This window comes from Camelus ferus, chromosome 4 (assembly GCF_009834535.1).
Source record: "Camelus ferus isolate YT-003-E chromosome 4, BCGSAC_Cfer_1.0, whole genome shotgun sequence".
Classification (NCBI taxonomy): Eukaryota; Metazoa; Chordata; class Mammalia; order Artiodactyla; family Camelidae; genus Camelus; species Camelus ferus.
Genome location: NC_045699.1, coordinates 46,624,402 through 46,638,870, shown reverse-complemented (window position 1 = coordinate 46,638,870; position 14,469 = coordinate 46,624,402). Strand labels below are relative to the sequence as shown.

General features: G+C 47.8%; 1 protein-coding gene across 1 annotated transcript in view; it reads right to left on the bottom strand.

Annotated features, from left to right (window-relative positions):
* COL15A1 (collagen type XV alpha 1 chain) overlaps positions 1-14,198 on the bottom strand; it is a 96,628-nt gene extending 82,430 nt beyond the window's left edge. The window contains 2 exon segments of the mRNA XM_032478063.1: positions 13,582-13,667; positions 13,750-14,198. Of these exon segments, the coding sequence (XP_032333954.1) occupies positions 13,582-13,667; positions 13,750-13,760 (97 nt within the window). The 5' untranslated portion in view covers positions 13,761-14,198.
* Positions 14,199-14,469: the final 271 nt, after the last annotated feature.

Sequence of the window (14,469 nt, the reverse complement as noted above, 5' to 3'; positions counted from 1 at the left end):
AAATATTCTAATTTCCCAGTTGTTACTAGACTCCCCTAGTTACCAAACGCTGAGTAAAATGGATGAAGGAACTAAATAATGTGGCTTTGCATGCCGCTGTCACACAGCCAAGGACCCCGAGAACACCCAGCTGGAGAAGCAGGTCTCTAAATGAATGGCCAGAATGGGAGAGGATAATGTATCACCCATCTTCCACCATCTCTAAAGGAATTGCTCCCCGTGTAAAAACATCTAAAAACTTACCACCCGGGTTACTCCCCCTAAGACCTCTCTGTCCCCTGGCAAGAAAATTCTGCATTGTGCTTGTGGGTGCAAGTTCTGAATACAGAGATCCAGAGAGAGACAAAAATCAGAAGAGATAATATCAGATCTGAATAAGCCTCAGAGCGGGTCCAACTCCTTCATTTCAGAGACAGGAAGAAGCTTTTCAAAGGCAAGACTAACTCGAGTCTAATGGCAAGGGTAATTCTTGGAATCCTTTCCCCATGTGACCTCCCTGACCTCTCAGCCAGACAGCTAGGATGGCCTGGGAGGCTCTGGGTGGCCGAGGTAGGACCAGAGACTCTGCGTCGGCTCAGGGCTCTGACTGCAGCCTTTCTTCCCTACCATTTTATGGCAAGTCTCTTACCTACACTTTTCTTGGGCAACACTAAGGTAGAGACCCTGTGCCCCTGCCTGAAGCCATTAACTCTCAGGTAAGTAGAGGCAAGAGCAGAGCAGAAAGGAGCACCCAGAGGCCCTCAGCCCATGGACCCTGGGACTATGAGCACTGGGCAAGACCCAAGGGACACTGGAAGCCAAGGCGCTCACCCAGGACCAGACTCGGGAGAGCAGCTACAGAGGTTCTGTTTTCATGCTTGGAGACCCCCACCCTCCAGTCCAGCCTCTCCCTCAGCCTCCCCTCCCTCACCATGCTCAGAGCAGCGTTAACGGCTTGGGACACACACGGGCAGCTGCTTCCATCCTCTCCTCATCCTGTTGCTTCTCTCTGGAACATTCCACTTCTCCTTTAACCCACCAGCCTCACCCACTTTCCTGGCTAAATCTAGTCACCCCTCAGATCTCATCTGAAATGTCACTCCTTGAGGAGACTTTCCCGACACCGCAGTACAGATTAGAGTGGCCAGATGTTTGTTTCATAGCTCCCTGTACTTCTTCATAACACTTTTTATGGTTCATAGATATTTATAGAGTTTTTGGTACAAACTTTTACTAGTGTCTTTGTCCCTCTGCAGAGTCTAGGCTCCATGAGGGTGGGAATCATGCCCAGAATGTACCACACTGCCTTGCAAACAGTAAGCAGTTAATAAATATTTATTGAATAAAAGTAAATGAACAAATGAATGAATGGAAATCCTAGCAGGTTATGACAGGCAGGATGGACATTTCTACCAAGAAACTTTGGCATTAATTCTATCCAACCCACACACCCATGCCTGCAAAGTCCTTGCTTAGCTCTATTTCACATTTCCCGGATAATAGGAATTATCGGATTTTGGCTGTTTACCTCCTTCCAGTGGAAGGTCAATGATTCTGAACTCTAAAGATGAATGGCATTGACCCAGCACTCCCCGTCCTTGGAGAGATGGACTTGCACGTGAATTCTGATGGAACAAACCAGGGTCAAGCAATGCTGAGAGAGGCCACGAGAGGGTTTGGGGACCACGTCAGTTAGCACTGAGTTTGAACCTCATCACCACGACTATTCCCCTTCACTGAGGGCTCATGGTGTGCCAGGTACCGTGCCAAGAGCTTTGGGGACATGACTTCATGTACTCACTGCAAGAACTCTGAGACAGGTAGTATTATTTTTACCCTACAGATGAGAAGACTGAGGCTGGAAGAGGACTAGTAAATTGTCCAAGGTCACCAGCTAGTGCATGCAAAGCTTAGAGTCAAACCAATCCACCTAACCCCATAACCCCAGCACTTGACCACCAGGCTACAAGCCCCATGTTGCCCAGGGGCCTGGGTGAGCTGCAGATTCTGATGCAGCAGGTCTGAGCCGGACCTGGGACCCTGCCTTTCTAACAAGCTCTCTGGTGGTGCCGAGGCTGCTGACACAGGGACCAGACTTTGATCACTAACTCTAGAAAAGAGAAAAGGAGAGAGGGGATTTCAACAGGGTGGGGAGAGTATTCTGGAATGTGGGGCAGCACTAGCAAAGGTGGGAGAAGGGAACATACTCAGTAAATTCAGAGACCAGTTCAGGGTAGCTGGAGCCAGGGCACCAGGAAGGATGGGAAGGGAGAATACGCCTGGAGCTCCAGCCTGAGGACAGTGGAATTTAAGGTGTTACAGAAAGCAGGGAAGGGTTCTAAGAAGGATGACTGCAGTGAAGATGCGCTAGAGGATGGAGAGACGAGAGGTCTGGGAGCCGCTGTGATGGTCCATTAGTGAGTGTGACAGGCCTGAACCCAGTGGAGCACAGGGATGGAAGGAAGAGACTGCAGGGGCAGAATCAGTTTCTTTGAAACAAAGCTACAGCACTCTTTCCAGGTGCTAAAAATTGCTCAGCCATCCCACGCACTACAGCGACAGAGCAGAGATTACAAATCTGCAGGCAAATATAAACTTAGGTGCACTCAGTTCCAACAAAGTCTCAGATAAAACCACACTTAGAAATGGGACCCACCAATCAGTTCTTCCAACTGGCCAGAGTCTCCGTAGTGACCCAGCCTTTTCCTCTCTTTGTAGATTAAATATCTGAGTCCAACAGTGGAAGTCACTTGGTCAAGCTTCCCACGGAGGGCCCAGGCCCCAGAAATCCTACCACTAGGTCAGTGCCATGCACCTTAGAGCGCTTCCTCCAGCAGAGAAAATGAAGACATTCAGCTGTAACTTAATATCAGCCCAAGCCTGCAAATATTAAACAAGCAAAACCAACCTATTTCTTAAACTGGAAGTTCATATTTGAAAAAGGGATTGGGGGAGACCCTGAAATGGAGCCATCTACCCTAGACAGTTAAACCTGAAACAAAATTAGAAAATGTGTCACATGGAAAAACTCTGCAGTCAGAAATGGTTTCTTTTTTCCCTCCCATTTTCTTTCTGTGGGAGAGTGAGTAATTTGGCATTTTAACTAGACAGGGAAAGAGAGCAGCTGTGGGCTCCATTTTGTACAAACACACACAGTTGTAGGGCACAGTCCTGTATCCTGACCTGTGGACCGGGATGTCAGTGAGGGATGGGAATGGGGCTGAGTGCTGCTGGGTTGAATCACCTCCCCCAACTGCCACCAAGTTTGGGCAAAGTGAACTCAGATATCCTAGAATGTTCATGCTAATCATGCTTTTTAGGGTTCACTTTGCCCAACTCATTCATTTCTTGGATAAGGAAACTGAGGCCCAAAGACAGACAGCGATTTGTCCAAGGCAAAAAAAGGGCAGGGGAACATGAAAGCTGAGCCCCCGTCCAGGTTTCCCCTGTGCCTTCCTATTGCCACACTTGTCTCTAGTGTACTGGGGCCCCTCTGTGGCTGGTGGTGACCTGGATGAAGCAGGCTTCCACTGGGTTATTCGTTCAACAGGCATTACCTGAGTTCCTGCCAGAGCCAAGCATGGTGCTAGGTACTGGGGGAGAAAAAACTCGGTCTGGACTCTCAGGGTGTCCCCACAACATCCCAACCACTCTGGGGGCTGTGTGGTTTGAGATCGGGCTGTGAGAACGGGTATTTTGGGAGATGAGGCACACTGGTAGGACTTCAGAGAGTCTCAAATGCCATGCTAAGGAGTGTTAAAATTATTTTCTATGGCTGCCATAACCAATTACCACCAATGAAGTAACTTAAATCAACACAAATGTACTGCCTCACTGTTCTGTAGGTCAGAAGTCCAGCACAGATCTTACCTGGATAAAAATTAAGCAGATCGTGCTCCTTTTTCTGGAAGCTTCAAGGACAAATCCATTTTCTGGCTTTCTCCAGGTTCTAGAGGCTGCTTGTATTCCCTGGCTTTGGGCCCCTTCTCCATCATCCACAGCAGCAAAGACAACTGGTCAAGTCCTCCTCATGTTGCCTCCCTCTGACCTCCTCTCCTGCCTCCCTCTTCCACTTTTAAGGGCCCTTGTGACTACACTGGGCCCATCTGGGTAATCCAGGCTCCTCTCCTTTTACGGTTAGATGACTATTAAAATCAGTTCCTTCTGCAACCCTAATTCCCCTTTGTCCCGTAACCTAATGTATTCACAGGTTCTGGGGATTAGGGTGTGGACACAATTGGAGGGCCAGTACTCTGCCCACCACAGGTGGTTGGCATGGGAAGATGCAGAGGGTTTTAAGGCAGGGAGTAGCATATCAGAGCTGGTTTCACAGTGCAGCTCAAACTTTAATGTGTGTGTGAATCACCAGAGATCTTGTTAGAAAGTAGATTCAGAAAAATTGCATCTGTGAGTGGGACTGGAAATTGTGCTGCTCTGCTAAGTTCCCAGGTGATGCTGGCATTGCTGGTTGGTGGTCCACACTGGAGAAGACTCATGTGGCTGCAATACGGGGTGGGTGGGTGGGTGGAGAGAACAGAGGCCACGTGCTGCATGCTGAAAATAAAGACAGAATAAGCCAGGCACTGAGACTGTACAGCCAGAAGGGGAGAAGCAGCTGGCTGACCCAACTTCAGGTAGTTTTGTATGTGACTCTGTTGAAACTGCCTGGATTTAGGTTCAGTTTGTCATCAGCTTTTAGACTCTCTGTTCTACAGGATGCAATGGTTAGAACTTTCTGGCAATAGAAAAGCACACCTTCACTTTTCTTTCATGAAATGTATTCCATCCCTGACGTATCTGTTATACCCAGCCCCTGCTCCTACCCCACTTTGACTCTTCCACCACCACCATCATCACCATTACCACCATCATCACCATCACCAGCACCAGCACCACCACCACCATCACCACCACCATCATCGTCACCACCACCACCATCACCACCAGCACCACCACCACCACCACCATCACCACCACCATCATCGTCACCACCACCATCACCACCACCAACACCAACACCACCATCACCACCATCATCACAGTGGATGGCTGCGGGGGGTCTCCCAGCAGAGCTGGAGACTCACATAGACTCTGCTATGGTCCAGGGTTCCTACTGCCGGGCTTTCACTAAGATTGCCACAGTCCCAGGCTTTGAATGATTCATTCATTAACGTATTCAAATGTTCATTGTGTCTGTTCGTTGCCACGACAGACGCTGAGAAAACATGGATAAATAACATAGGGTTCCTGCCCTCAAGGGACTCACAGAGATGCAGGAGCAGAAAGGAAAGAGATACTGAACTGGGTTTCACCAATTACGGGTCCCATGCTTCTTTCGTTACTCTTCACAGTAGGAATTATTGTCCCGATCTACATATAAGGAAAATTAGGATAAGAGAGGTCCCTGGCCCCAGGTCACTCAACAGGAAGTAGCAGAATTGAGGTCTGAACCCAGGACATGGGATCCCAGAGCTCCCTCTGGGGTCCGGTGGCAGCTCTGCCACTCACCTGTGCCACAACCACAGACAGGACCTGTCCTTTCTGGGACTCAGGATCGCCACCTCTGAGAGGAAGCCGCTGGACCGTATGGCTTGTTCTCAACCCTGGCTGGACTTAAGATTTGCACAGGGAGCTTTCAAAATCTGCCAAAGACTGGACCCCAGATAAATTAAGAATCCTAGATGTGGGGAGGACTGGTCATCAGGTTCCTTTTGAATCCCCACAGTGATTCTAAGGTGCAGCCAGGATTGAGAACCAACAAGTTCCTTGTGACCTGAGCTCTGGCATCATAACTTCCTGCAAAACCCTCTTCTCCCCTAGCCCAATCACAAGGCATGTGTCAAATGGATGAATGAATACTTGGGAGGAGAAAGGAATCCCTGACTCCATTCAGCTAAGGACAATTTGGAGCAGTAATGCTGGCACTGTCCGTTTAGCTGCTGTCATTTTTTCCTTTTGGTTAGGCAAAGGTGGGGTGACCTAGATATTCTCAGAGACTATGCCTTTCCAAAGAATGCAATGAAAGTCTTAAAAAAAAAAAATGTGGAGGCACTAGATCCAATAGATTTTTTTTTTTTTTTAGGAATTTGTGCTTGGAGATAATCACAGAAATGGTCAAACACAGAATAGGGTCATCACAATAGTGTTTATGCTAGTGAACAACTGGAAACAGCCTAAAGGCCTAAAAGAGGCCGAGTTTAATTATGGGACATCCACAGAATGAAATACTATTTCAATTACAAAGGATTTAGGGAAGAACATTTAACATTCTAGAGGAAGTGTCTAGATGATCGTTAAGGGAAAAAAAACACCAAGCAATAAAATACAGTGTACAGAGTGATCTATTCACATTATAACATGTGTGCACATTTAGGCATGGAAAATAAATTTGAAAGATGGTCCACCAAATGTTCGCAGGGTTTATCTCTGAGTCATGAGATAATGTGTGACGTTTTTAAATGTCTTTTTTTTCTGACCTAAATTTTTACAATGACTATTATTTTTATTATCAAAATCTTTTAATGTAATTGAAAAAAATTAACCTCCTCTTTCAGAGCTTGCTTACCTCCCTCTGCCTCCCCCAGCTTCTGGTGGAAGTGGACATCCCTACTTCAGTGATGTAGAGGCTTGCTTGTACCTGCATTAGGACACTCAGGACAAGCTCCATAGCATTCAAGCCAGCTGCTGCACACTGGTCTCTACTACTGGATTGTGAGTCCCTCCAGGATGGGCACTGGGTCCCATGTGGCTCTTTAGTCACCCCACCACCCACCCCAGAGGGCCTCAGAGAGAGCAAGCTGCCAGGAAACAGGGGAGGAAGACAGAAATCTGTAATTGTAGCCAGAACACAGAACAGGGCAGGCAGATTTAAGGACCTCAGCAGACGTTTCCCTTGGGAGGAGGCCAGGTGCAAAGCCCCCCTGGTGGTGGAGGGGGCTTTTAAGCTGGGCCCCATTTGAACTCCTCAGTGATCGGAGGGCTGCTCCCTGCAAGCCAGACTACAGCCAAGCTCCCCAAACCCAAAAAAGGAGCTCCCGCAACACCTGAAGTCAGGGGTCCTGCTCACGCAAGAGAGATATCACGGCCCTCAGAACAGTTTTCTACCCTGCCCAGTCCTTTAAGTCATCCACGGCAGGGAACAAGTGTGAAATGGACTGGATAAAGCTGGGTTAAATTGGATTGGATTGGATTGGATTAGGCTGGGTTGGGTTACATTCAGTTGGGCTCAGTTGAGTTGACTTGATTCTGGTAGGGGATAAGGGGTAGGCTGCACTTATTAGGGAACCTAGGCCTCACGTGTTGCCTCATTAGATCTTGCCCAGGAAGAGGTCTGGGCCTTCCCCAGGTTCTGCTCTAACCCGAGACTTTTTTCTCTTGAGTTGGGAGAAGCAGAGGAAGCTGGTCAGTCAGTCAGCAAACCTGGCCCCTCCCAACACCTCTGACCCGTCTCTACTTCACAAGTCTCTGTGTCGACGGCAATGGCTCAGGTCCCACAATCTGCTGCTCTGGCTTTGAAGCCTTAGTTGCTCATCTGTTTTCCTTACTGCATATTAATGTCTTAAATGAATCTTTACTGTAAGATGGCCTCCCTTTTTGTAACCCTCACCTACCCACCAACCACTACAACACTCCCAGTATCCAGTCATACCATGAGATTTGATTAAATCTCATGTGATTATCATTATGTGTAAATCAATCTATGCTAAAGAATTTATGGCTTAATGAAAGAGGCAGGGGTAACTTCCAAGCCTTACCAGATTTTAAAACATATTAAAAAGCAACAATTATCAAGACCATATGGAATTTTTTAAAACAACACATATGCATAAGAAAGTGACAAACAGAATAGAGATTCCAGGAAAAAAATTTATATCATTAAAAGAAAAATTTTATATGATAGGCAGAAGCAACACAATAATGGAGCAATATTTCACATTTTAATTAGTATTTCAGGACATCCTGGGTACCACTTTGGAAAAGAACTGATTTGAGAATACACTCTCATAATCTATGTAACTGACCTAATCTGTGGTCCATTTTAAATGGATCACACTGTAGACATTCAAAGAAAACTCGAAAATAAGCTCATATATTTAGTTAACACAGAAAAGATAAATGTACAACTTCTGACAAAATGAAGGTTTTCAGGAATAAGATGAGTGGGCATAAGCTAGAAAATAAATTGTTTATACAATTAGATGAAATGAAAAAAAAAAAGATCAAGAGCAGAGTAACATCAGTATAAATTCTAGCCTAACTAGTTATTAAAGTTATTAAAGAAAAGTAAACTAAAAGCCCCATAATGTACCCTGATTACTTAGCCATGGCCACTCTACAGTTGGCAGAGCCATAGAACTGGGATGACTTAGACACTGCAGAGGACATGGTAAACTGGCACACTCTCTCTAGACTACAGGCTGGATCTGCCCACCCATTCCCTCTTGGATTCACTGGAAGAGTCTGGGGAGTGCCAGCTCTGCCCCAGGTCCTGTGCTAGGTTCTGGGATTCAGACTTGGACGAGGCAGAGTCCTTGCCTCACGGAACTCCGAGTCGCACGGAGGCAGATGGTGCTCATAGCCCAGTCTGAGAAGCCTCCACACTGAGAGATAGTGATACACAGTGTGAGCCCAGAGCAGAGACATCCAACATGCCTGGCAGAGCAGGAGGGCTTCCTAGAGAGGACTCTTAAAGGATGAATGAGGCGGGTGCCAGGTGAACAAGGGGAAAGGCATTCTCCAAAAGGGACTGGCCCACACAAAGACACAGAGGTGAGACATCGAATATCTTACCCAAAAACATGCCAGTGGTTGGTGTGAGCCCAAGTCAAGAGGGATTTTGTGTAAATGCAGACTCAGAGGTAGGTGGAGACCAGACCACAAAGGGGACTTGGAGGCAAGGGGTATGACTCCACCCTAGGTACCCCGAGAACCCAGCAAGATCAATTCAACTAGGAACCAGCATGATTCGATTGTATCTTAGAACGAATCACCTAACTATATAATAAGAATGACCCAAACAGTTCTGTTCTTTGATGGGCAAATCTGCTTGGGGGAACCTAGTCAAAGGAAATAATCCAAAAAGAAAACAAAGGTCGTTTGTCTGGAGATGTTCCCAGCAACACCATTTATCATAATGACAAGATGGCCAAAGTCCAAGTGGCCAACTCTGGACACATGAGGCATGACCCACACCCTCAAGGTCTCTCCTAGGAATGAGAAAGAAATAAACATACTGACAGGACAGGGGGAGAGTGGCTGGTGCCTGGGAGACAGATGAAAGGCAGTGAGGGTTTAGTGATGAGAAAGCTCAGCTGGGGATCTAGTGAAGGCAGTCTGGAAGAGGTGCTATTTAAGCTGGGAGGTAGGATTAGGCCTCAAAGAGAAACAGAGGATGAGAAAGTATACTCTAGACGGGGAGATTAGTTTACACCTTGTGCAAAGTCCAGGAGACTGCAAAATCTCAACTACACAAGGGGAGCTATGAGTGATTCAATGTGTCGGGGTGTTCAGCCTTCACTCTGCTATAAAACACATAAGCAGAACATTATGCCACCACAGGCAATCCCAACTTTAGAGAAAACCAAAAATTTAGCCAGTAATTAAAACATTACAATCATTTATACTCATCACAGCTTCTAATGGTATGTGAACAACAGTAGTGCACTACAGGTTGGGGCATAGGTAAGGTGGGAGGCCAGTGATGTGAAATCTTAGGTGTGATTCACCTGCTTCTCCCTCACTTAGGAAAGCACATCAACTGGCCACGAGCAACAGTGAGATGATTAGAGGGAAAATCTGAACCTGCTCTGATTAGTATTCAGAATTTCCCCCAGAGAAGATCTACAAATGGCCAAGAAGCACAAGAAAGGATGCTCAATATCATTAGTCATTATTGAAATGCAAACCAAAACCATAGTGAGATACCACTCAGGGATGCCACTAAGACGGCTGTAAGCTAAAAAGTGGAAAATAAGCGTTGGCATGGCCATGGAAAAACTGGAACACTTGTACACTGCCGGTAGGAGTGTAAAGTGGTTCAGCCACTGTGGAAAACAGCTTGGGAGTTCCCCGAAACTTAAGTGTGGAGTTAAGGCTCTAAATTCCACTGCTAGATATACACCCGAAATAATTCAAAACAAATACTCAAATCCTTGTACACAAATGTTCATAAAAGCACTATTCATAATAGCCAAAAGGAGGAAACTACCCAAATGTCTCCATCAATAGAAAAATGGATAAACAAATTGTGATATATCCATAGAGTGGAATATTATTTGGCCATAAAAGGAATGAAGTACTGATACATACTACACCATGGATGAACTTCAGAAACATTAAACTAAGTGAGAGAAGACAGACACAAAAGGTCATATATTGTATGATTCCATTTATATGAATTATCCAGAATAGGCAAACCCATAGAGACAGAAACCAGTTCAGTGGTTGCCATGGGCCAGTGGAGTGGGGATGTGGTAATGGAGAGTGACTGCTTAATGGAAATAAGGTTTTCTTTGGAGTGATGAAAATGTTTTGGAAGGCAGCTGTGCTCACTACTATACCACCAACACCTTTGGAGTGATGAAAATGTTTGGAACTAGAGATGATGGCTGTACAACAATGTAAATGTACTAAATGCCACTGAATTGTACACACATAAATGGCTAGTCTTATATGAATTTCTTCTCAATAAAAAAATCAGGATATCTAAATGTCCAATAAATATAAGAAAAGGATATCAATTTAATAATCAGGAAAATATAAATTAAGACTACAGTAAGATTCTAATATGTACCCATTAGAAAGGCTGAAATTAAGCCCAGTAACGAGACCAAGTGCTGGTGAGGATGTGAAGAAATAGACTTTCATACCAGGTTGGTGGCTGTGAACCTTGGTACAACCATAGTTGAAGGCATGCTGGCTTGTTCATCTGGAGGATTTGCACACCCTGTCACCCAGCACTCCCCTCCTAGATGTAGAACCAACAGAAATGTGTGCCTATGTGCACCAAGAAACATGTACAAGAAGGTTCAGAGACATGCTACAAATATTAGCCCCAAATGGAAACCACCCAAATTTTGAAAAAAATGGACAAATAATATACAGTAAACTAATACAGTGGAATATTATGCAGCAATGAAGATGAATTAACTACAGTCACATGCAATAGCATAAATGAATCTCAAAACTAATATTCAGTGAAAGAAGCCAGATACCAAAGAAGACATTCTGCATGTATAATGTTCAAAATCAAGAAACTTTAGAATTTGGGGATACATGCTTAGGTACTAAAGTTATTTTTTAAAAGTAAGGAAGCAATCACCATAAGACTCAAGGTAATGGTTATCTCTGAGCAGAGGGAGGGGATAATCACAGCCAAGGGGCACAGGAGAGCGTCCAGGGGCTACCCCTTTTCTTGACCTGGTTATGTGAATGTTTGCTCTGTAGGAAATCATTGGGCTGTACTTTTGTGTACATTTTTCTGAATGGATGTTATATTTTACAATAAGACAATTTCAAGAAAAGGAAATAATTTGCACATACCAGTATTTTGTTATCAGAAACAAATTACTTATGACATCACTGCGCCTGTCCCCACAACCTCTTTATCTTCTAAAATAGCAGGCATTCCAGTGACACTGTAACTTTAATAGGTCAGCCATCACTCATTAGGGGCACAAGGATCGATGTGGGGGACAGGGTCCCATTGACAAAAGTCTCTTTAAACAGGGTGGGCCAGGAAACCCTCGGGAGCTGAGAAGCCTTGAGACTCTGGGCCTCATCAGAAGCAGTTTCTGGAGTGATTGTGAGGTTTGGATGAATGAAGTAAGAATGTATCACATCTCTGCCCCCAACGTATGAAGTGGTTTACAAGTGTTAACCTTATTAATTTGCATGCAAGATTTGGTTTGCAGGAGGATATTTCACCAGTCTAGAAAGATTCTCTTCTGAGTCCCAGAGAGACACTGAATATTCATCTGTTACCTATCGGTTGCAAATGGCTCCCTCCAGGCCCTTTCCAGCTCCTGAGGGTTTCCTGGCACTCCCTTTTTACATTATGGATGCGAACAGGACTTCCTCTGTGTTAGAAGAACAGCCCTGACCTGTCATCAAGGGATCCAGCCTACAAACGCAGAAGGAAAAAGAAACACCAAAAATTTCTTTCCCTAGAACCTCCTTCCTTTTGGGGGTAAAAGTCTGCAACAAAGTCCACAAAAGACCACAGAACCTGAAGCTGCCCTCTGCCGCTGAGTTGGCAATACCCTATATCACATGCAAAATTGCAGCGTTCCAACATGGGCCATGGTGCTGAGAAGCCAAAACTGCACTCCAGCTGCCCTTTCATCTGCAAGAAATGCCAGGCTGGATGCTCTGGCAGGAAAAGCTGTCATCTCGTTTGGGTCTTGCGCCCAAGGAGACAATAGTCTGGGCTGTCCCAGACTTCCTCCCTCACACGAAGAGTTAACCACGACCACCCAGGAAATCCTCAGTTTCCTTCAGAGTGGTTGTTCCCCGCTTCTCCCCACACACTTTTTACATTGAGACTGTGTACTAACCTCTTAAATCCGAAAGAGGTCAGAGGCTACTTGGAGAGCATAGTTCTCCTGCAAAGCTGCTTGGGAAAGAGCTGAGCAGGGTGGGATGGGAACCTAGAGATCTGGGCCCAAGTCCTGCCTTTTGCACAGGACAGTTCTTAAGCCTCTCTCACCCTGAGTGTCCTCTTCTGTAAAAATGCCTGCTCTCCAACACAGCTATTGGGAGGATCAACCTGCAGTTTCCATCATTTTATTTTGTGCCCAAAATGTGCCACGGTGGGGAAAGTATGTTATTTCTGATATCGCTTTTAGTCTTCATAGCATCTCTAGGAGGAAGGGTGATCTAAGTATTCCCCTTTTTCGGATGGGGAAACTGAGGTACAGAGTGGTGAAATTCATTGCCCAACAGCACCTAACCCAGCCACATCTTAAATCTATTTTACCTCAGACCCCAGTAGTCACACAACCGCCTCTGGGTCGTGAGGGGTCAGGGAGTAATGCCTGGCAACAGAAGACACTACAACCCCTAGTTCCCAGTCCAAAGCTCTCTCCATCACCCAGGCAGCCACTGCCCGTGATGGATGGGACTCTCCACATAACTCAGGGCTAAGTTAGGCACCAGAGAATTCAGTCCAGCGCCAGGTGTCTCCGCTAGCGCTCATGCTTCCGCACCTGTGTACGGAGTGGGCACCAGACCTGCACTTACAATCCGCCAGCCAGCACGCAGGACCTGAGCGCGGGCGCTAGGTGAGCGGGAGCTAACTGTCCCCTCAGAGCCGCTGGCGCTGTCCCTGTGCTTCTAAAGTCCGTCTCTGCCGCGCCTAGCTCAGACACCTCGGGTGCCCGGGCAGTGCTCCACCCGCTCCAGCCGCCCAGAGACTCGCGTTCACCCCTCGAACCCCCTGCACCGCCCGGGGAAGCCGCGGCAGGACCGCTAGTGCGTACCAAGCGGCGAGGACTCCCTTTTATGTCCAGGAATGAGGCGCGCACCGCAGCCGCGCCCGCCGCCCAAACCAACTTCCCTGCGGCACGAAGGCAGCCGGTGCCACCCTCAGGCTGGGCCGCTTACCTGTCGTGGAGCGGGTCCAGGTGACAGCATGGAGAAGCGCGGTGACAGAAAGCAGCAGCAATAGGCACCGGCACGGCGCGTCCCTCCTGCGAGGAGTGGCCGAAGGAGAGAAGGTGAGGCGGGCGGAGGGGCCGGGGGGCGCCGGGGCGTGGGGGAAGCGAGTCCTACCTTGGCGCCATTTCGCAGGTCTGCGAGCCCCCTGAGGGCACCGGGCCGCCCAGCTCCGCGGACGGCGACCTGGCGCTGCGCGAGGGCCGCTCACCCTTCCTGACGGGAACAAAGACAGCGCTGGGCAGGGGCAGCGGCGGCGGCGGCGGCGGGCAGGATCCCGGCCCGGCCCGCGCCCTGAAACTCGACTCCGCCGCGCCCTGCGCCACTCCGCGCGCCGCGCCGCGCCGCGCCCCACCTCGGGCAGCGCCGCAGCGGCGCACTCACGCCCCGGGGCTCCCGGCCGCGCCGACAGCCTGCCCACGCCCCTTTCCCCTCAATGGACGCGCGCCCGCCGCTTCCACCCCGGCGGCCTTGTGTAACCGAGAGAAGCCCCGCGTCCGGGCTTGTCAGGGTCAGCGGGACATTGCTCCCTCCAGCCCTCACGTCTGGCCCTGTCCAGGCTGCCCCGCCGCCGACAACGAACTTTTTCACGGACCAATGGAATCCTCCGACCAGCCCAGGGGGGCTGGAATCGCGGTGATTTCCCTAAATGATGACGAAGAAACTGAGGCTCAGACACATAGAGCGAATGTCCCAAGGTCACACAGCTGGACTGGTATCCTGACTGCTGTGTTCCGCCCTGCACGCCTGACACACAGCTCCCTTGAATGCCCAGGAGTGGTCCCGTTTGGGGGTTATAAGTGATATATGTATAAATAAATGCAGCCAAGGGAATCC